This window comes from Lontra canadensis, unplaced genomic scaffold, assembly GCF_010015895.1.
Source record: "Lontra canadensis isolate GAN:19392208 unplaced genomic scaffold, GSC_riverotter_1.0 scaffold168, whole genome shotgun sequence".
NCBI classification, from domain to species: domain Eukaryota; kingdom Metazoa; phylum Chordata; class Mammalia; order Carnivora; family Mustelidae; genus Lontra; species Lontra canadensis.
In genome coordinates, this window is record NW_022631162.1 from 220,767 (window position 1) to 243,263 (window position 22,497).

The 22,497-nt window shown below is 52.7% G+C and overlaps 1 protein-coding gene across 1 annotated transcript; it reads right to left on the reverse strand.

Annotated features, from left to right (window-relative positions):
• Positions 1–703: 703 nt before the first annotated feature.
• FCRL4 (Fc receptor like 4) lies at positions 704–19,676 on the reverse strand. Its single transcript, XM_032845708.1, has 12 exons — positions 19,631–19,676; positions 19,211–19,231; positions 16,637–16,888; positions 15,309–15,566; positions 14,732–15,016; positions 13,586–13,873; positions 8,130–8,243; positions 6,623–6,650; positions 6,037–6,119; positions 5,748–5,816; positions 1,532–1,560; positions 704–1,432 (listed from the first exon to the last, which is right to left on the reverse strand). Exons 3-12 carry the CDS (start codon positions 16,779–16,781, stop codon positions 1,316–1,318), a joined length of 1,416 nt encoding a protein of 471 aa, XP_032701599.1. The 5' UTR covers positions 16,782–16,888; positions 19,211–19,231; positions 19,631–19,676; the 3' UTR covers positions 704–1,315.
• Between the last annotated feature and the right edge of the window lie 2,821 nt (positions 19,677–22,497).

The window sequence follows — 22,497 nt, forward strand, 5'->3', positions numbered from 1 at the left end:
TTCCTCCCTCCTTTCTCTCCCTCCCTCATTCCTCCCTCCCTCCCTCTTTCCCCTCCCTCCCCCCTTCCTTCCACCCACCCACCCATCATTTATTTGTTGGAGAAACCTGCTCCTGTGTCCTGTAGATGTTTCCAGTGTGGGTTTCGTTGACTGCGCTCATGGTGCCATCTCACGGTGCGGTGCTGTAGCTTCATGTAGTTCCTGTGAGCTGGCGGTTTGATCTAGAAGCTTGACAGGATCCAGTTCTGATATTTTGGGCAGGAGTACTTTGTAGGTGACATTGAATACTTCCATCAAGAGGCACAGAATATTAGGCTGTTTTAATGATAATCTAATCAGTAGGTGTCCCATGAAATATCTGGTCAAGATAGTGGTTTTCTGTTTCTTTTATTCCTTCTTCACTTATTGGGAGAATGATTTATTCCCACATCAACTATTTAATGGTGGGGAAATAGCATTTGGAGACTACAGTCCCTGGAAAGGTGCTCACTGCTGTCATATTGGTAATTATTTCTACGCCTTTTCAGTGGACAGACCTAGGAAATAAATTATCTTTTTTTTTTTAAAGCAGGGTTTCACATCAGCTTATGCTGATACTTCCAACTCAAATTTAGATTTGTATGGCTATTAAATTTTTAATTTAATATCTCAAATTTCTTTTCTCTAACGTTAAAAATCTTTGTCTGAAATAACACAAGCCTTTTGCTTTTGGAAGCTCCACTTAGAGGCTGCTTCTGTGGTTCTTCAGATGATTTTGTAAAGTATTAAATATCCTGCTTAAATTCCTGTCCCTGTAAAGCACTGGCGGGGATCCTTTTGTCTGCAGCTGAAGCCTGGCAGTATAAACGGTGTAGCAGGAGGGGTGGCTCTGGGCACCGTCTGGGAAGGACCCAGGTACCTCTCAGAGTTAAACCAACTGATGCAGATGGTCCCCAGTGCGACAGCTGTTGGAGACACGTTGAGCAGAGACCTGAGTCACTCAGTTGCATCTACTCACAAATTCCAATTCACCAAAATTTGTGCTTCTGGTTTTCAACAGGAGTACTTTTCCCCCCTTCATCCTTTCCCCTAAATCTGACCCTGAAGAACACATCAGGTTAGGCTCAGAGCAGGTGTGTGGGATTTTGTCTCACCCGTGGACTCTGGTCACTTGAACAAGTCTCTCGGTGGCCGCCCCATGACCACTTCAGAGCAGGTGAACTTGGGAGTTTCAGATATGAATGCGCACGGGCAAGAAGAACTGCTACACTGGGACCAGCTTGTCACTCCAGGGGCCCAAGGATGGCCTTGAGCTGGGCTTTGGATCAGGGACAAGTCATGCGAATTGGACGTTCTCATAACTTTCCACGGCGTCTTCATCCTGAGACCTGAGCTCTCCAGCTGAGTCCTCTGGGAGTCGTGTCTTCACGGCAGAGTAGACAACCGAGTCATGCTGGGGTGAAAAGGAGATAGAGGAAGAACTGGAAAGAGAGAGGGCGGATGGGGCTGGAGGTAGCAGAGGGACAGAACACAGTCAGGGACTGATACTCACCTTGTCTAGAGACGTTCTGGAGGTGCGGGCTGTGGGGAGAAATGGTCTCACTGAACTATGGGCACTATGACCCATTCAGAACAGCCTGAGAGCTTTCCTCCAGAGGCTGGAGCCACTGAAACTTTTCCATTCATGGTTATGTTTCCCGCACCCCAACCCCCAACATGTCCCATGACACATGTGATTTTCTGTTTTACCATTTCTTGGTCCAGACTTCTGTAAGTTCTTTAGAAGCTCCATTGATCCGTGAGGTCCCTCCTTACCACCACACCAAGAAACCTTGTTCCCTTCCTTTACCAGATATTGCCACAGAATGTCACTCTGTTTTAACTTTTGCCTCTCTTAACCTATAGCACCTCCATCGCACTCCAGCCTCAGAGCAGCCCCGTGATGGCTCGGCACGTCCCCATGAGAGCCTTCACATGTGTGCCCATGGGAGAACTCTGTCTCACATTACAGGGTTCTAGTTCTTACTTTCTGCAGTTTTCTAGAGGTGGAGCTGTAGTAAGAGGGAAGGCTAGTAGGAGGGATTTGGAGGATCCTACATGTTAGAAATTAAGAGTCTCAGGGAAGAGGATGAAAGTATCAGAGCCATGTAGTGACTTATGGTGACAGAGAACAAAAAAAAAATGCCTCTGGGACAATTGAGGCTCCTCTCTTTATCATCATATTCTTTCCATTGAACTTTCAGGGTTATAGATATTTTAAATGATGTGACAGAAGCTATGCACTCACTTCCCGGGATGATAGTCATGTATGTGGACTTTGCATGCTATTTTAGGGGCTTCATGCAAGCCTCAAGGAACTGGGGAAGATATCTCGCTACACATCACTAATACATAAAGCTCGTGAGCGACAACTAGTCCTGCCCCAGTGTGCTTAGGGTTAGCTTCCATGGTGCTCTGACAAGTGCGTCAAAGGAAGAGGGTGGAGAACAGCAAGTGGCCGGGCTGGCTTCGTGAGATGCCGTCAGTCAACAGAAACAACTTGGAGGCAGCTCTAATTCTACCATTCTGAAGGTCCCAGTTAGTGGGGATGGCCTGAGAAAGCAGAGTGACAGACGAAGCTGGTGATCTGTGTGGGTCAGATACAGCGATGGGCTCTGGGAGCCCAAAATACCACAAGACAGAAGACCTGGTCTTAGCTTTGCCTTTTTCAGGATTTGTGATCATTGGGAGCAATGATGTTTGACATCATTTGTAAAAGAAGTTCAATATCAGGTTACAGTTGAAATTTCTACGAGACACAAAGATACTGGGGATTTTAAATTCCCAAGTGAGGTGTCATCGTTGGAAAAGCAACCTATGAAATGGGAGAGAGCATATTTGCAAACCATATATCTGATAAGTGGTTAATATCCAAAATACATAAGGAATTCACACAAGTCAATAGCCAAAATACTACTACTAACTTAATTTAAAAAAATCGGCAAAGAACAATCATTTCTCCAAGGACATACAGACGGCCAACAGATACTGAAAAGGTGCTCACCATCACTTATCGTTAGGGAGATACAGACAAGACCACCATGAGATGTGACCTTACACCTGTTAAGATGGTGGCGTTAAAAAGGCATAGATGGCAAGTGCTGGTAAGAATGTGAAGAAAAGGGAGCCCTCCTGTACCGTTGGTGGGGGTGTAAGGCAGTGCCACCATTGTGGAGAACCATATGGAGGGTCTTCAAAAAACTAAGAAGAGAACTACTGCATGATCCAGCAACCCCACTTCTGCGTATACACGCACGGAATTGAAGTCGGGGTCTTGAAGAGATGTCTGGACCCCATGTTTCCTGCCACATTGTTCATGTAGTCAAGAAATGGGAACAACCTAGGTGTCCATTAACAGATGAATAAAGAATATGTGATACACACACACACACACACACACCCATAGTAGAGCATGATTCAGCCATAAAAAGGCAGGAAATCCTGACATTTTGACAACAGGGATGGACCTGGAAGTTGCTGTGCGAAGTAAAATAATCCAGACACAGAAAGGAAAATACCGTATGTCCTCACTTCATATGTGCGATCTAAAATAGGCAAGCTCATAGAAAAAGACAGTAGAACAGTGGTACCCAAGGGCTGTGGGGAGGGGCAGCAGAAGTGACGGCCACAAGGTAAAAAGTTGAGTCACACAAGATGGACAAGCTCCACACAGCATCATGCCTCTAGCTAATGACACTGGATCGCACACTTGCAATGTGCTAAGAGGGTAAATCTTACGTTAAGAGTTCTAACATGCACACAGATAATAATAGTAATAATGCGGGTGGAAGGAAACTCTAAGAGATAATACATATGCTTATGGCTTGATGATGCCGATGGGTTCACTGGTGTACGCTTCTCCCTACATCACCCACTTTTATACATTAAATAGGTACAGCCTTTTTTCATGTCAGAGAAAGTGGTGAGCTACTTAGGATATGCAAGAACATGGATGAGGGGTAGAGCGTTCTGTTAGGGGACAGAAGCTAGACAAAGGGACTACGTTACATATGATTCTATTTACAGGAAATTGTAGAGAAGCAAAACTCTAGGGACAGAAAGAGGGTCAGTGGTGGACAACGCGGAGCTGGAAAAGTTATCTGCAAAGGAGCAGGAAGCGACTTTCTGGGGTGCTGGAAATGCCCCAGGTCTTGGAGATGGTGGTGGGTCTGGGCCTGGATACGCTGGTTAGCATTAATCAAATTGTGCATCTAAAATTAGTGAATTATACTTTGTATGCAGGTTATACCTCAATAAACCTATTTAAAACAATAAATTTGAGTAGAAGAGGAACTCGAGTGCATCACAGTATGATTATAAAGCTTGTGTCTCAGTGATGCGTTAGTACTGGTGTGTGTGCATGTTCTCACTGCCTGACAGTAAAAATACTTGAGATCCACCGGTCTAGAAGGATGAGAGCGCGGAGATGCAGCTGGTGGGATTACCAGGACATTGCTGGGGCAGCAGGGACCTGAATCCCCAGTTGTTCCCAGGGACAGATGGGGTTCAGCTTGGACAGACGAGAGTGTATCCAAGGAAGCCCTGTCCAGTAGGGCTGATGGGTACCAGGGGACTCCAGCGGTAGGAAGCTGGATGTGAGTGCTGGGGTGTGAGGACACTAAAGGGTCACAAACAGCTGCAGGGATCGGAGATGTCCAACGGTGCCAAAGGAGCTACGGGAAGGAGCATTCAGCAGGGAACCTCAGAAGAGAGTGTGCACACACCTCCTGGGGAGGACCCACTTCTGCACCTGCTGGACAGACAGGTGGACGCCAGCTCCCAAGCACCAGCTGAGCGCGTCCTTCCCTGCTCAGGTCCCCAGTGCCCTCCAGGCCAGTGAGGGGTGGCAAGCCCCAGAAACAGAGAAGCCAGCTCCATCCTGCCCTCTTGCCCCTCCAGCTCCCATCCTGAAATTTGCCTGAGCCAGTGGAGGGCTGAGTGTTCTGGCTGCTGAATGGCGACTGTACCGTACAGCGCCCACATGCTGTCCGTCGCCCGAGAGATTGGAGAATGTTGAAAAGCCTGTGCAGCCAAAATGTTCATCTGAAGTGGCGGGAAGAGCTCCCACAGAGTCAAGTTTCAAGAAATGGTGGGAAACACCATTTTTGTGATTTGGACCAGGTCTTACTTGTCCAGGGTATCGATCACACAGCGTTGTTCGTATAGACCCACTGAGCATTTGTCTATGTATACGTCCATTGTGGGAGCGTGTCTCTGTGAATGTCCTCACCACATAGTAGGTGGCTCGTAAACCTCATCACTTGATTACTTAATTCATCATTTAAAAGACATTTTCAGGGGCGCCTGGGTGGCTGAGTCGGTTAACCTCTGCCTTCAGCTCAGGTCATGATTCTGGGGTCCTGGGGTGGAGCCCTGCGTCAGGCTCCCTGCTCTGCGGGGACTCTGCTTCTCCCTCTTCCCCTGCCCTCACTGGCTTGTTCATGCTTTCTCTCTCAAATATATAAATAAATCTTAAAAAAGGGGAAAAAAATTCATACATACATTTTCATGATGATGGGAGATGTTCAGTTTTTGCTCTGATCATCAGCAAAGATACATGCTATATTTTTTAGTGTCTTTTTTCTCTCTTTAGACTCTAAGCACCACTGTAGAGGGTTTTATCTGCTTTGTTTGTTGATCGACCCAGTGTCCGTTCCGCAGTGCTCAGCACCCAGCACGTGTTGAATGAAGCAACAGAGTCCGCAGCCGGAATCTTCCCCAGGACTTACCGGCCCCTTTCCGTCCCAGCTGCATAAACTGGATCTCGGAGTACACCAAGTCTCCCTCTCCGGCGTGCACTGCAAGGGACAAACAGCACTGTCCAGGCCACCCCCGTCAGAGGTACGCGATACCCGTCTCCTCCTCCATTCCTCCCCATGCTTCTTGGACACGGAGCGAGGTGGTGGCTTCCTGCGGGTCTGGGTTTGGGATACCATAGGACACCAGGCCTCCGCCAGGCCTCCAGGTCTTTACCGCTCCCTGGCTCCAGCGGGACGGCTTCCCTACCGGGCTCCTCACCTTTGTCATATGACCACGGCAGCTCCCTTGGGGCAGGGCACCCGGCCTGGGGCGCCTCTTCCGGGCCTGTGGCGGGAGGGCTCCTGAGAGACAGGGAGAGGCATGATCACCCCTGGCACAGCATATGGGGCCGGAAGTGGGATGGCCAGAGAGGAGGGGGCACGGGAGCACGTCAGCGGAAAGCAGGGGACCAGGGACACAGAGAGGAAGGGGCATAGTGGGGCGGGGGGAACAGGAAGGGAGGGGTCAGCCGATGGCAGGGTACCGGGAGCAGGAATGCTTTAACTGGACCATCAGCAGGTCCATATAGGGCCAGACTGTTCTTTTGAGAACGACCCAAGGACCACGGTATGGGCCGGCCGCCGGGGAACAAGGCTGGCCACTCTCTGACCGCTTAGTGAGAAGCATCTCACAGACCATGATAGGAGCTGTCAGAAAGTTCTAGAAGTTGTGATTTTGGTCGTTTCCAGGGATGTGAAAATGCGGGCATGTAGCCAGAGGGACAGAGAGACACGGCTTGACCTAACTGTGTGAACCCAGTTCTGCATATTCTGTTCCTGGAAGACCCGGAAGGCTGAGGCCTCACCTGGCTGTGTTTCCGGGAAAACCATGTCCTGCAAAACAAAGCAAAGGCACGTTTGTGTCAGCAGAGGGAGCTCGTTCTCAGACAGTTCACAGGGGAACCGGCCTTAGAAAGGGGGCAGAAAAAGTCAATTCAGGAAGCAGGAGAGACTGGGGCCTCTGAGAGACAAAGTGAGGGTTTTGGAGGGGTGGGGGGGGGTGGGGAGGGCCTGGTGGTGGGTATTACGGAGGGTGGGGACTGCATGGAGCGCTGGGTGTGGTGCATAAACAACGAATCTTGGAACACTGAAAAAATAAAATTAAATTAAACAAACCCCCCTCCCCAAAACAAGAAGACGCCTGGGTGGCTCAGTGGGTTAAAACATCTGCCTTCTGCTCAGGTCATGACCCCAGGGTCCTGGGATCCGATCTCTGCTCAGCAGGGAGCCTGCTTCCTCCCCTCTCTCTTTGCCTGCCTCTCTGCCTGCTTGTGATCTCTGTCTGTCAGATAAATACATAAAATTGTAAAAAAAAAAAAAAAAAAAACCAGAAAAAAAAAAAAGAAAAAGTCAATTCGAACATGCACCCAGTCATGGATTTTTAGGAAAACGATGTGGAAAAGGATGGAACAAAATGCGTAACTGGGGACAGGGCTACACACTCCTGGGTCAGACATGCTGGAGACTTGATTAAGGTTCAAGGCTGTGACGATGGACGACCCCAAGAAGCCCTGAATAAGTATAGTCCGGCACACAGAGCCGGGAGGGCTGCCGGAGGACTTTGGGGAGCCTCGGTGGTCACGCCCAGAGCAGGCTCGGGCTCCTGTTCCCACTCCGGCCCTCGGAGAAGGCTTGTCTTCAAAGCAGCCCACAACGGGCACAGGGGCGGTGCTGAGAACCACAGGATGGGTTGAACCGAACTGATTAAAACCAAGAAACAGAGTTGGGGGATGTGGGCAATTGTTCTAGAGCCCGAACAGCGTCTGTGTGCGTTACCCACACGAGGCCTGTGGCCTCTGGCCTCTGAAACTAGTCTGAGCGCAGCCCAGGTGAGAAGCCTGTGGGAGTGCAACTCTCCCCCAGGTAGGGGAGAAGCTGGCAGGCTGGCCCTCAGGGACACGGGGTGGAGGGTTCAGGCTTTGGCGCCGGGAGGTCTCCAAGGAGGAGGAAGGCTACGGGGTAACCAGCTCCCGCTTTCAGAGCCCTGTGACATACTGACTGCCCATTCGTGAAGGATGTAGGATGGGTGGCAGTGTTGTAGTTGACCCATCTGTAGGAGCCAAAAACCCGCCCAGGGAAACTGCTTGGATTAGGTTTTTGAAACTTATCATAAAAAATGGTGCTTCCTTCCTTAGCAAACCCAGCTAGTGCAAGCCGCCCTCCACCGCGGCATCTGCTCCGCACAGCTCTGTGAAGGGCGTAGGTCTGTGGGGTCGGGGGTGCGTAGGGGAAGACTGGGGGCCATGCTGGGGACCCAGGTGCCTGGTGGGGATAGGACATGGCCTCCAGCAGAGGGTAAGGGAGAGCACACACCTGAGTTCCGACGGCGCCAGGCGTAGATCCACAGGACCACTGCCAGGAGAAGGATGCTGAGCAGAACCCCAGCAGCTTTCGAAGCAATAAGACCACTTCTGTTCCCTGGAGTCCCTGGGGACAAGAGCCTGTGTCAGCCCCAGGGGAAAGGGCCGTGATGCCCTGGCACCTTTCCTCAGCACAGCTGGGGTCCTGAGCCCTGGGAGGGCGGAGTCTAACAGACGAGGAAAAGCCAGGGCTGGTGCACACAGGAGGCCGCCTTCTGGTCTGGGCAGCCTGGCCTGAGCCTGAGCGGCAGGACAGGACTCTGTGCTCTGGTAGGGGGTGTAGGCTGAGGTTGGGGCGCCGTGCCAGAGGAGGAGAATGTGGCCAGCTCCCTCCACCGACCCACCGACATCCGTTCAGAATTAGCATTTAAGGGAAATTCCTCTCTTTCTCTGTATGTCCCATCTTCTAGTAATCTGGCCTCTTGGGAATTTCCCCAGGCCACCTGGGAAGATATGATATGATGCTGGTGTGTCAGCCCCTCACGTAGGACCGGCACTGCCTACTGGGCCCTCAGGGAACCAGCAGCACCATTACAAGACCACAGTGGGACCCCTCAGGGAAACAGCACAGTCTCCATCCTCATAGAAGCCCCAGAGGGGATGAGAGATGCTGGTGAGGCTTCTGACTTTCTGTTGGGTCCGTTCTCCTATCTTCTCATTCAAAAGACTTCTTTTGGCAGATTCCTTCATTCACTGAGCAGACATCTACGGAGTCCTGCCAGGTGCCAGGCCTTGAGGACAGAGCAGTGAAGAGGACAGTGGGGTCCCTGCCCTCCAGGGGTTTATAGTCCAGAGGGGAGGCAGACAATAAACACATAAATACATTTGTGGAAGAGCAAACACGAATAGAGGGTCAGAGAGTGGGGGTAGAGGTGCTTTGCATGCAGATCCTTGGTCCCCAGGTAAACCCAATTCAGACTTCAGATGCCAACGCCACAGACTTACACAGACAACATCCATGGCTCAGAATGACGCTACCACTGGCGATTTTGCCGCTTATGGCACGGTGTTCTGCACCTGTGATTCCTGCCACAAAGTAAGCACTCGGTACACATGGCCTCTGGCTGTCGGTGACATTTCTGTCTCCATGTTTCTCTTCCTGACAAAATCAACAAACCCAGCCTGACCTATGAGTGGTTCTGCCTGCAGGCAGTAGCTCATGGGGGTTGTGAGCCCAGCCTCCCCACCATGGCAACCAAACCAGGGGAGAGATCCGCGGACAGAGCAGCTGGGCTGCTGTGTCCTAGAGAGCAACTTTCTCCTGCTGGGTTGCCTGCTGGGGCAACCACTTGTGCAAAAAACAGAGTCAGCCAAGGTCAGACAGACCAGTGATGAGCAGGAGATTGAATCAGTAACAAACCCTCCAGCCAAAGAAAGCCCAGGCCAGATGGTGTCACTGGTGGGTTCTTCCAAACACTTAAACAAGAGTTAACACTGAGTCTTCCACAAAACTGAAGAGAAGTGAACATTTCCAAACTCATTTTTTGAGGCCAGCGTCACCCTGACACCAAGGTCAGATAAGGACACCACGAGAGAAGTACAGACCAATATGGCTGATGAAAACAGAAGCAAAGATTTCCAAAGAAGATGTGTGAGTGGCCAATGGGCACATGACCAGGGGCTCGATGTCACCGGTCATCAGGGAAACACTAGCCTAAGCCACACTGAGATATCGGCTCACGTCTGTGAGAATGACCCTTATCAGAATGACAAGAAGTAACCAGTGTTGGTGAGGACATGGAAAAAGGAGCCCTTCGTGCCCCGTTGGTGGGAACGTAGGCTGGTGAGCCACTGTGGAAAACAGGATGGAGGTTCCTCACAAAGTTAAAAATATGATCCGGCAATCTCTCTTCTGGGCATGTATTTGAAGAAAGTGAAATCATTATCTGGAAGAGAGTGCCCCCCCATATTCACTGAAGGGATTAGGGTCCTTACAGGAAGGGACCCCACAGACACCTCTCTCTTTCTCTCTTTCTCTCTCTCTATCTCACCCCTCTCACACCTGCTCCAGGAAGGCAGCTGTCTGCAAGGAAGAGGGTTCCCCCCAGAACCTGACCGCACTGGCACCCTGACCAGACTTCCGGCCTCCAGGGCTATGAGAAATGAATTTCTGTTGTTAAAACCGCATGAGCTAAGACAGCCCCCCTTAGCCGGGTGCTCCCAGCAACTGCAGACTTTCTCTGCTGCTAGAAATTCTCCCGTTTCTGAGCACAGAGATTTTGCATAAGGTCCACAAATAAAAAAGATCTGGTGAGAAATTCCCGCTCTGCCATATGTCCCCCGAATCCTTGGCATCTGCTTCATCTCTGAGATCATCTGCTTCCTTAACAGAGGACGACGTCTGCCTTGCAGGGTCATGCAAGCTGGCCCAGTGACATGTGTGAGCCGCCGGCTGGCCGCCCAGAGCACAGGGGGTCGATGCGTTCTACTGACCTTACATCCAAAGGGAAGGTGAACGCCTTCACACACGTGTGCATTTCCAACAGGTTCCTCACTGCCCTCTTCAGGGAGTGCAGCCTTGGGGTCCCCGAGGACATTGTTCAGTACAAGAGGCTTCCTGGAGAAGCAGGTCTCCCCTCGTCAGAGAGCCCCTCTGGGTTTCCAGGCCAGCACGTCTTGGTGGTGGTGGTGGTGGCCCTCAGCAGCTGGTCTCTCTGTGGCTCTTCTCCCTCCTGAAAGGCCATCCATATGACACGAGGCCCCATCTCTGCCCGTCTGTGCTGGGAATCTCAGCCACTCTCACTGTTCACTGAGAAATTTCCAGATCGAGAGGCAGACAGTCCCGTGGTATCTGCTGGTGGGAAGACCTACCTGGGGACGTCCCCCTTGGTCACAGGACTTGCCTCGAGGGAGCTGAGGGGAAAAGGGCAAAGCAGCTGGGCCGCCCGTGTAGCAACCCTTCCCACAGCTGCTGTCCCGACAGTTCAGGGTCACAGTTCCGTCAGGGCTCAGTGCTCACAGACACAGCACCGTCCTCTGCCTGTTCAGTGTGGTGGATGGACCGCGGGACTTGCCTGTGCACCACTTCTTTGGAGGACTGACGATGCCCTCTGTCTCTCCGAGCTAAATAATTGGGTGGAGGTGTGCTCTTTGTGACCTTGTGAACGATACCAAATCTTTCTGGGCTTTGTGCTCCTTTTCTTAGAATGGAGATACTGATATCCTGGTCTTCTGGGATTGATACTCTGGTTTCTAAAATGATGTGTGTAAAATTCGCTTACTCCGTACATATTTACTGAATGCCGCATATGGGCTAAGCCCTAGCCCAGCCACCGGGGATACAATAGTGGTCAAAATAAAGACTTGCCTTCGTGAGGCGAGTATGGGGGGAGTGGTAGGGACAGAGACATGGCATGGAGTCCAGGGATAAGTGCTTCGAGGAAGAATCCAGGGGGTTCTGGGGAAGGGGTGTCAAGGTGAAGGGCTCCTGTGTTACACAGGTGGTTTGGAAAGGTCTCCCTAAAAAGGGGAGTAGAACCTTGGGGGAGATGAGTGGTGAGCACAAGAATATTATGGAAGAGAAGTGCAAAGGCCCTGAGGTGGGACCATGACTGGAAGGCTTGAGGAGACAGGAGGTCATGGTGACCAGAGCGGAGGAGGGAAGGGGAGGGTGGATGGAGAGCAGGACCTCGGGGGCCACTGAGGATGATGGCTGTCCCTCTGGAGCCGGCGGGAAGCCAAGAGAGGATTTCATGCAGAAAAGCAACGTGACTTAGAGGTTCCTTCTGATGCTGCACTGGGAGTAGACTGTGGACAGCTGTGGTGATGCAGTAACCCAGGAAGGAGCCCAGGGGCTTGGGTCAGGAGGTGGCCGAGGAAGTGGGAGGAATCAGTCACCTCTGTGCTGTGTCCTGAAGGTAGAGCCAGCAGGACTGGCAGCGGCTTTGACGTGGAAGACAAAGTAAGAAGGAAAGTCAAGAACGAAGCCCAGAGCTTTGACCTAAGCAAGGGGGGCGGGGTTTGTTTACCCAGGGGCTGCGTCACACGGGATGGGATTGCCTCGAACACCAAGACTGTGTTTCTGGATGAGTCCCGTTTGCGATGGCGCTTAGCCACTCCCGGGGGGCCACTTGATTTAAACGCTTGGTTGTGCGGGTTTTGAGCTCAGGCTAGAGGTCTGGGCTGTAGGTGGAGTCGGGAATCATAAGTATACAGAAGTCAAACATGCATTTGAAGTCAGTAGACAGGATGGCACGATGCAGACAGTGGGCACAGACGGGGAGGTCTGAGGACATAGACCCGCGTGCCCCTGGTCCAGAGCTGGAGATCCAGGGAGGACCTCATGAGGGAGCCTGGCAGGAGAGTCTGACAGATGGGCAAAGGACCAAGAGTGAGCCACGTCTGAGAAGCCAGGGAGGAACGTGGTCCAAGAAGGCAGGGAGGGCCAGCTGCGTCCAAACTGGTGACAGGGAAACCGAGTTGCCACTGACTTCAGCAACGTGGAGGAGAGTAGACCTTCACCTGAGCGACTTTGGTGGCAGGAGGCAAGGCCGGTGCTGACAGGGCGAGACGGGGTAGAGGCGGAGGGAGTGAGTGGGGTGATTCTTTGGAGGAGTTCACTTTCCGGGAGCCGCTCCGTGAAAGTGCTATTGGAGGGCAGGGGTGTGACCGAGCCTGACGGAGAGGGGACTGAAGGTCGACAGGGCCACGAGGGCTGCATGGGAGCCTGGCTTGTGTGGCTTCCTGGGGACAGAGTAGGGGAAAGCAGAGGCCAGAACTCTGGGACCCAGCGGAAGACTTGTCCCCTCAGCGCAGGTGACTGGGCTCTGCGTCGGCTCCCCGTGCCCGTTGGCTTCTCGGCCTGTGAGGGGGTCGGGCCCTGAGGCTGTCAGGCCTGTAGAACGGATGAAGCAGGGCCTGTGGCCGGCTGTGTCAGGTTTGCGGGGACGGTGGACATGCTGTGATGACTCACGGAGAGGCGAGGACCCTGAGGGCCCATTAACCAGCTAATGCTGCTCTTGGACACCAACCCGTGATGCAGCAGAGTGCACACACGTACCATTGTCTCCAGCCCGCGAAAAGGCTCCTGGCCAGCACTCCCTCCCTGGAGAACCTCACCACGCCCCGAGTGTTAGTATTTGTGTTTAGAAACTGCCTGTCACGCTGTCTCAATAACAAAATGCGGATCATATGTGTTCTGTTAGGTTCTAAGTTTAGCTGAGATGATATATGTAAAGCCTCCAGTAAACAAACAGGAAATGCTTAACAAAAAAAAAAAGAAGAAGAAGAAGACGAAGACGAAGAAGAAAGAAAGAAAGAAAGAAAGAAAGAAAGAAAGAAACTGCCTGTCACCACGGAAAGTGGCAAAATGGAGCCAGAAAGAGGAGAACCAGCAGGAGGCTGGCCGTGCCCACCCCAACCTGAGAGCGCTGCGCGTTCTGAACAAAGCCCATGGAGACTCAGCCTCACCTGTGACGGTGACGTTCAGGGCCCCGCTGCGGGCGAGGCCGTGGCCGTTGTCCGCTGTGCAGTAGTACTGCCCCGTGTGACTCCCCACGACAGCAGGGATCTCCAGCTCTGCTCTCTGGGAACGCTGACGCGTGCTCCCCAGACTCTCCCCCGTGTCCTCTCTGTGCCAGGAGAACGTGGTGTCCCCTGTGCCTTCAGCCACAGAGCAGACGAGGACCAGACGCTCCCCTGCAAGCACGTGGCCCCCCTGGGGCTGGGTCTCCAGGAGCACGGCAGACACTGGGACACCTGCGTGAGCACGAGAGGACAGGTGAGGGCAGGTGAGGGCCACCGGGACATCTATGTGAGCACAAGAGGGCGGCTGAAGGCAGGGGAGGGCCGCCGGGACACCCGTGTGAACATGAGAGGGCCAGGGAGGGTCTGTGGGGGGAGGGCAGGGCTGGCATGTTGGATGGGGCTCTGTAGCCTATAGGCTGTGCAGTTCCGAGCTAGAACATCACCAGATTTAATAGTTCCTGACACACGAGGCCACTGGAGAGGAAACCTGGCTACCCCTGGAGAAGCCTTTGAGTTTTGTCTGAGGTCCTGCCTGACTGTCTGGATTGTCTGCAGGGACACGTAGCCAAGAGAGTGGCCCCCCTGGAGCCGGGCTGGACCACACCCATTTCCAGGAGTCGTGCTTGGTCCCTGAGACAAGACGATACTTACCGTATTTACATTTACCCGTGCATCCTTCTCTTGTGCATCGCACTTGGCTGGCACGCCCATCATTTGCTGCTGTTGATGAGGAAGAGGCTGACGCTTATCTCCTCAATGGTTTGCCCCAAGATCTGGCCTTCTAGAATGTGGCATCTCAGGGCACCTTATTTCTTGGTTCTGTTTGTTTTCCCTAACTCTCGAATCTAACTTCACGAACCGCCTCTATGATTTCGAGGTGCTGGAGTTCCAAAGGAAGTCTGAGTTTTTAGGCAGATAGTGGTGGAAATGAGCCCTGTAATTCTATTGTCGTACCTGACTCCAGGGCCAGCCTGTGTCCATCAGGATGACCAAATCCATCTGTGCTGGGTGGTCCCTCCCTGCACAGGGCCATGGGGAGCCACAGGGGAGGGTGCCACAGCCCTGGCTCTCTGCCACCTGGACACTCACCGTGCACACGGACCTGCAGGGGGAGGCTGCGTTTGTGGATGCCGGAGACGGCTTCCGAGGCCTCACACCAGTACGACCCCGAGTCCTCCCTCCAGACGACTGTGATCTGGAGTTCCGGAGACCTGCTCCAGCTCGATAACATGACCCCATGGTCCCTGAAGAAGATGAAGGACAGCAGAGCGTCCGACCGCTCGAGGGGCAGCTGCGTCCGACAGCTCAGGTTTACAGAGCCACCCTCCATGGGCTGGGGCGGTATGACTTCCAGCTTTGGTTGTGGAAATAGTTCTGGAGAGAAGAGGGAAACCACGTTCTCAGGATGCGGCACTTAGAGCCCCGGGATGGGCAGGCTTGGCTGCTTGGTTCTAGGAAACTTCAGACAGGCACACAGCAAGACAGAGACTCGTTGACCCCGCTATCCCGTTGTCCTTCGGCAGCTCCCAGTGCAGTGACCCCGCTGTGTCTGCTGGAGGACCTACAGCTGTCCTTATCCGGAGTTGGGGCGCTAACATACGGATCCCCCATCAAGCCCTCCCCGCCCTGACATGACTCAGCAACCTACATGAGACGAAGGGCGTACCTTGAATGTTAACATATCTGGCACTTGACCTGTATGGGTAACGATTTCCCTGCAGAAATCCAGAGCATCCATAAAAGCCACTGTTGTTCAGACTTGCTTGTGGTATCACAAGGTCTCGGGCTTCTGGGGAGGTGGAGACAACTTTCCTGTTCCAGCTGTACGTCACAGTGCCCAGTTTCTCTCCCTGCCTCACTCGGCATCGCAGAACGAGCGTGTCACCTTCAAACACAGAGGCCGGAGCCTGAAGGACGAGCCGTTCTGGAAAGCACAGAGACCAGCGCCTGTCATTCAGGGACACCCCCTTCCCCGAGCAGCTCGGCTCACGAGGCTCGACTGGCTCTTTTTTCTCTTCCACAGGATTTAGGCTCCGGCCCAGGCTCACTCGTTTCTTCCCAATTCTCATGACCTGTTTCTTAAATAAGCCCCAAACACTCCAGCTCGACCCCTGCTTCCTACTCAAGGACAGATTCATCGTATGAGGATTCTAACGTGGGGACGGAGAGCTGAGTGGGATGTGGGTGACACTCCGACATAGCTGAGCACAGTTAAGGATTGCCACCAGCCTGCTCCCAGGGTCCCAGAGCGAGAGTCACCGCAGAGGAAACAGACTAGGAAGGGTCACCGCACTCGGGGGCTCGCCAGGCAGCAGGCTCACTCTCAGACACAGACCCAGGGGTGAGGGATGGGGAATGGGGTCCCGTGAGGACATTCTCCTGCTCTTCAGCTCTGCGTGACAGGCCCGTTCTGGCCCCTCTGTCGGCGGTGACTGAGGGACGGCCTCTTCCCCGGAGCAGGGCTGTGCAGTGGTCCCAACCATTCTCTGTGAAGTAGGCAAAGCAGGACACGAGAGCGTAGGAAGAGAGTGGAGCCCCTGAGGCGGAAAGTGGGAGTAGAGAAGGGACAGGCGCGAGAACAGGTGGGGACAGAGGCCTGAGGTGGAGACTCCCTCCTCCGAACTCTTGTCCTACGCTACTTTTCACACCTGCTTGGTGCTCAGTAAACTCATGTCCATGTTGTTTCTCCTGCAGGGGGCTGTGCGTCTCTGGAGGGCCGGCGCTGAGGTGGCTTCTGTTTTGAATCCCCTAAAATGAACTCCTTCCTCCGCTGTGTAAATGCACAGGGAGGTCCGCGGATTGCATCAGACGATGACACTCTAACGTCAACAGAAGTTTGAAAAACACCTGTAGACACGAGGAACTCTAGGACACGAAGCCGGCAGGGGTCAAGGGTTAGAGCCGCAGGAATGACCTCGGGTCTCGCCAACTCCAGGGGACTAGGAGGCGTCAGAACCACTTCTATTGTTTGAACTAACCCACGCTCTTGCTCACCTGAAGAAAAGATCAAGCTGACGCTGTCACTTAGGAGTGAGCCCCGGATCTGGCACCTGTACATTCCAGAGACACGGGCCTTGAGGGTGTTTCCTGGGGTGTCACGTAGCACTGCTGCCCCAAGGAACCACCGGTGCCATTTCATGTTCTCTGCTGCGTGGATGCGTGACGCATTGCAAGTCAGAGTCACTGTCTCTCCTCTGAAGACGGTGGTCCATGGGGGATGGAGGGAAATCACAGGTTTGGCTGCAGCTGGGAGGAAGGAAGAGACAGAGTCTGAGAAGGAGGCCTCTGTGGTTCGCACAGCAGTTGGCTGTTTCACTGGCCGGCCCCGGTGATAAACTAAGAGGAAAGAGACGTTGCTCTTCCTGAGATGTTACTCCCTGTTGGAAACATGCTCTCGCACCCCGTCCCCCTGTTGCTGCCGTCCGCCGGCTGCAAGAGCCTCGTGTTGCTGGGCTAACCAGGTGGGCGCTGCTGTGCGAGGGAAGGGGATTGGAACGTGTCCTCCCGGACTCCTGTGAGAGGCAGGAATTCAGGACGCTGGGAGCAGTTAGCGGTCACAGGATCCAGTTCTGGGTAAGGGGATGTCGGGGGAATAGAGCCAGAAGGGGCTGGGAATGGGCTGCTGTGGGAGGTTTCACCCCCGCAGGAAGGGAGCAAAGCAAGGTCAAGGTCAGGACAGGGTTGTGGGGGAGCTCTCTTACAATTTTAGTTGCCTCCCTCCTCCCCCAGCTTTGCTCCCCGAGCCGTCAGGATGGCTGCAGTCGCAGCAGCTCCCACAGTTAAAAAATCAATATTCGATTCAATTTGTTCTGCAAATTGCCTGTGGTAATCTAAATTCTGCGAAGCAGAAAATAAGCCAGATTATTTCCATGTGCATTATTTTGTTTTTCAAAACTAAAATCTCAATTATGGGGGTATGTAATTTACCATAAAATTTTAAGTGGAATCCCCTGAAGTGGGTTCCGTTTTCAGTACCTTGACGCCCGGATAAGGAGGACTGCCTGCATGTAAGGACCCACAGACGGTGGCTGTTTTTAAAGCTTGAGACCTGGAGTTGTCTTGCCTTTGTCGACAAGAATGCCCGACTCGGCATTGGAAGGGGAGGTGAACCATGAGAGACTGTGGACTCTGAAAAACAATCTGATGGTTTTGGAAGGGCGGGGGGTGGGAGGTTGGGGGAACCAGGTGGTGGGTATTGGAGAGGGCACGGACTGCATGGAGCACCGGGTGTGGTGCAAAAACAAGGAATACTGTTACGCTGAACATAAAAAAAATGATTAAAAAAAAACCAAAAAAAAAAAAAAAAAAAGAATGCCCAACTTGGTCTTTCAGTTACACCTGAATGTAACGGAAGTGCCCCCCTGTGGAGGAGGCAGACACCTTAGAGGAAGCCGAGCGCCAGTTTTAGACGAAGCAGCTCGGGGCTCTGTCTGGTCACACAGACGTTCCTGGGTCTCTGCGGACCTTTTCTTTTTCAGAGGATTTTAAGATTATTCCGTGTTCCCAGTGAGCAGGGGTCGTGTTTCTGCTGGAGAGAAGAGAAATCCCCGCTGTCTGTGTTCTCAGGAAGTCTCCGGGATGGGACATGGGGACCGGGCAGCAGATCTCGTGCCCGAGAGAGGGGAAACTTCTGCTGAGGGGAGCCGCCTGCTTCCTCACCAGTCCCCACTGCCCCTGCTGTGTGCTGCAGGACGGACGGCTCCTCTCGTTGGGGCCTCGCCAGTGAGGCTGGGATGGGGTCAGTGATGTCTAGCGTAAGCACGTCTGGCAGCTGATCTAAGACACTTCCTGTATTTTGTTTCTCCATCCTGGAGCTTTTAGCAAAGTCCTGTCAAGTCACAGTCTCTTCCCAGTTGGGCAGCGATGTGTGGGAGGGTCTGTGTCCGCAGCACTGAGCAGGGGACTGCAGAGCCTGGAGCTGCAGGGGAGGGCGTGCGCACCTGCTGGTTGGGGCCGGACGACAGCAAGCAGCCCCCAGGATGAACTCGGTGCTCTTGAAGGGATTTTCAGGGAAGACCACAACACCTGGAGACCCTTCTGCTGGCCCAGGAAGGCTGGGGTCCCTGATGACCGGAGGACGGGCACTCAGAGGCATCATGATTTGAGCCATTCACAGGAAGATGTCTACACAGCGTGCTGGAGCGTCAGGTGGTTGCATGTGGTTGTGGCCATGCTGGGCTGGGCCAGGGAGGGTGGAGGACAGAGCTCTTTGTGCCCTGGGCCCCCCGCTCCGACCGCACTGGGATCTCAGCCTATTCCCAGTGTCCCTCCAGGGTCTGTGTTCTCGGTCAGGTTGGCCGCACCCCACATCAGGTGGGGGCACACGCCTCCTTGACCTCTGTGTCCTGCGTCCCAGGCCCCCAGTTTCACCCGACACAATGGCGGGTTTGGCTCGCGAGTGTGACTCCCAGCTCCTAGGGTCCGGGTTGAAGGACAGGGTGACACTGCCCTGCCTGAAGTCCTCAGGACAAGGACACGGGGACCAAGCCCCCCCCTTACCAGCATGCCTTCCAGAAATGGTCACTAGAACATCTAGAAACAAAAGAAAGGAAAAGGGGACCGACTTACCGAGCTCTCCAATGACTGGCGCTGCAAGAAAGGTGAGGGCCACGGTCAGCACAAAGCACAGAGCTGAGCCCTCCCACCCAGAGAGCCCGCTGCCCGCCCCACTCCATCCGAGGGTGGGAGAGGAGGGCCCGGCTCCACCCCTGGAGAAGCCAGGGCCACCGAGGCTTGAAGCTGAGTGGCGTGGTGCTGGGCAAGCTGTGGAAGGCTCCCCAGCCTCCCTCTCCTCATCTGTCACACAGGCACCATAAAAGTGACCTTGTAGTCTTATTTCAATGAGTTGAATTAGTAAGTCTTCCGTTGATGGCCACTATCACTGTCTGTCAGACCCGACCATGCTGTGGCTGCTGCTGCCCCTTGGCTTCACCGTCTCCCTGCCTGGAATGTCAGTCTCCTTCAGTACCAGGAAAAGCCACGTCATACCCAAGCCCTCACACCCCGATGAAAGCCACCTCCTCCATGAAGTGTTCTTGGATGCCTCAGGGATGCAGTGCCCTCACTCTGCTCTAGGCTAAGAACACCGGGATCACAGCTCTCCGGGACTGGTAATCAGACATGCAGCGCCGGACAGGGGCTAGTAGCGCGGTCCTGGTGTCACAGGTGGGTCTGCATCCCGACCTGGCCACTGCATGGAGCTTAAGACAAATGACTATCTCTGTGCCTTGGCTTCCTTATCTGCAAAATGGGATTTATAGCAGTTCCAGCTCATTGATTATTAGAGGATTGGACAGATCAATACATGCAATGCTCTTAGAAGAGTGTCTGGTAAAGTCAAGGCTCAGCAATTAATTATTAATTACTATCAGCAAGAATGAATAATTATCACACATTATCTTGACCCACAGTGTAATATTTTTGTGTGGGTTTTCAAGTCAAATGCTCTTGCATTTGTCCTTTGATTTCCTCACCAGAAGGTCAGCTTTTGGGGGCAGAGATTGTCCTCTGTGTCCCTGTGTCCTCCCACTGCCCAGCACTGCACTGGGCCCGGGGTCCCCCTTCATTCACTTTTCACCGAGTTCCCATGATGGGCAGCCACACTAATAACTCTTCCTTTAGTTGGGGTCTGGAAGTACCGCTGGGCATAAGACAGACACACTTCATAACTATGTAGTGTACAACTGGCTGACAGGTCTTTGTTTCCCTCATTGGAGCTACTAGGAAACCTGCCTCACTTAGACAAAGATTGAAAACTGGTACAGAAGCAGGGGGAAATAATCCAAAGGAAACCACCTTATTTCTGCTCCGCTCATGCTTCCTGCAGTTACTGGAGCAGACATGATCGTGAGCTACAGAGAAGGAATGACCATCCCCAGCAGAAGCTCAATCCTACGTCAGCTCACAATCAGGATACTCACACAGATTCCGTACATCCTTCAGCCTTCATGATCTGTGATTAGGGAGGTGACAAAACCTAACTGTAGATTTTTTTTTTAAAGATTCTATTTTTAAGTCATCTCGACACCCAACGAGGGGCTCACACTCACAACCCTGAGATCAAGAGTCAAACGCTCTACCGACTGAGCCGGCCAGGCGGCCCCTAACCGTAGATTTTTTTTACATGGAAAAATAAGCCCACTTCTGGGGTAGGAGGAAGTTGTTGTGGGCAATTAAAAACAAGTGATGGATGTGCTTTTGGAAACCAAGTCTCCCAGGCCCTCAATATCTTCCCCTTTGCTCATTCCCTGTGGTTCTGAAATAAGAGCGTAACCCATTTGTGCCACAGCCCGCTGGGGACGGCGTTTGCTCATGGATTGGCCCCGTCTCCTCCCAGAGCAGAGGCTTCCCCTCCAGCACTTACCGAGGACGAGCAGAGATGTCCACAGGAGCATGGGAGCATGCCCCGGGATCCCGAGGAGCGGCAGCGTGCACAGGGGCCCGTCTCGGGCCCGCAGCCAGCGCAGCAGGTGCTTCTGAGAACAGCTCACAGCAGTCATGAAGTGAAAAGGGAAGTAGAAGAATCTTTCTTAAAATACCGGCATCATGGCACCCGATGTCAGAGACTCCCGGTGACAAAAGTCACTATTTAACAGAAGTACTGCTCTGACTTCTTGGTGTGAAAAGCTTCCTAAAGCTTTAGTTACCGTATTTTCAGAAATTCCAGCCGCTTTCTCCAAGGACGACGCAACACATTCTCTCTGCTTCCAGATACCAGGCAAAACTGCAGTCCTGCTGAGATTCATATAATCCAAGGATGAACCCGAATCACGCCAGAGCTGGAGGAGTTCTCTTTCCTTCTTCCTTTGCTTCCTTTTTCCTTTCCTTCCTTTCTCCTTCCTGCCTCGCCCCCTCTCCTTTCTCTTTCTTTCTTTCTTTCTTTCTTTCTTTCTTTCTTTCTTTCTTTCTTTCTTCTTTCTTTCTTCTTTCTTTTGTTCCTTCCTTCTTTCTTTCAGATTTTATTTATTTATTTGACAGTGAAAGAGGGAACACAAGCAGGGGAAATGGGAGAGGGTGAAGCAGGCTTTCTGCCAAGCAGGGAGCCCAATGTGGGGCTCGATCCCAGTACCCTTGGGATCATGACCTGAGCCAGAGGCAGACACCCAACAGTCTGAGCCACCAAGGCACCCCAAGAGGTTCTCTTCCCGTGCAGAAAGACTCTCCTCTGAACACTCAGGCCTCTGCCGGACCACTTGCAGCCGACCGTCCATATACGATGAAGCATCTGAACCATCAGACAGTTCATCGCCTGTCTGATGTATATGAAAATATCTTGACTCATTTGTCTCGGAGGAAGCGACCGACTTTGATCTGATTAGGAGGTAGAGTGCAGAATGAATTATAGCCCCATCTCGCTCTTCCTGGAGAATGGACTGTAACGTTTTTGACTTAGTGTTCTAGAATCTAAAATCTGTTACAGGAACGTTTCGACATATGCACAGGGATTCTAGAACGGTATGATATGCACGGGGCCGGGAGCTGGGAGTGCAGTGGTAAGCATGACTCTGTACACTTTCACTCTGGTGGGGCAGGCAGAAGAGGGAGTTAGCTACAGAGTGGGAAGTGCTCTGATAGCTCAATAGGAGGGAAATCTAACCCAATTCTGGAGACCCAGGAGAGCTTTTTCAGTGGAAGTGACACCTGACTTGAGAAGGAAGCATTCTGGGACACAGTGATGAGCATGGGCAAAGGTGGAAAGTGGTCACTGTCACCGTTACCGTCATCCTCACCCTTGAGATACCCATGAGTAAATGACCCTTGATCTTTCCGTGAGTGGAAGACATCAGAGGATGAGTTATGAGTGGTCGGTATTGCTCTAATAGAACAACGTGCTTCTGCGCACCTGTCCTAGCTTC

What these genes read in the sequence shown, in the direction of transcription:
- FCRL4 (XM_032845708.1), bottom strand. Translation starts at nt 16,781, where the DNA reads ATGAAATGGCACCGGTGGTTCCTTGGGGCAGCAGTGCTACGTGACACC. An exon ending in GCTGGGACGGAAAGGGGCCG is followed by an intron (nt 1,561 to 5,747) that starts GTAAGTCCTGGG and finishes TTCTCCCCACAG; the next exon opens with CCCGCACCTCCAGAACGTCT. An exon ending in CCAGAACGTCTCTAGACAAG is followed by an intron (nt 1,433 to 1,531) that starts GTGAGTATCAGT and finishes TTTTCACCCCAG; the next exon opens with CATGACTCGGTTGTCTACTC.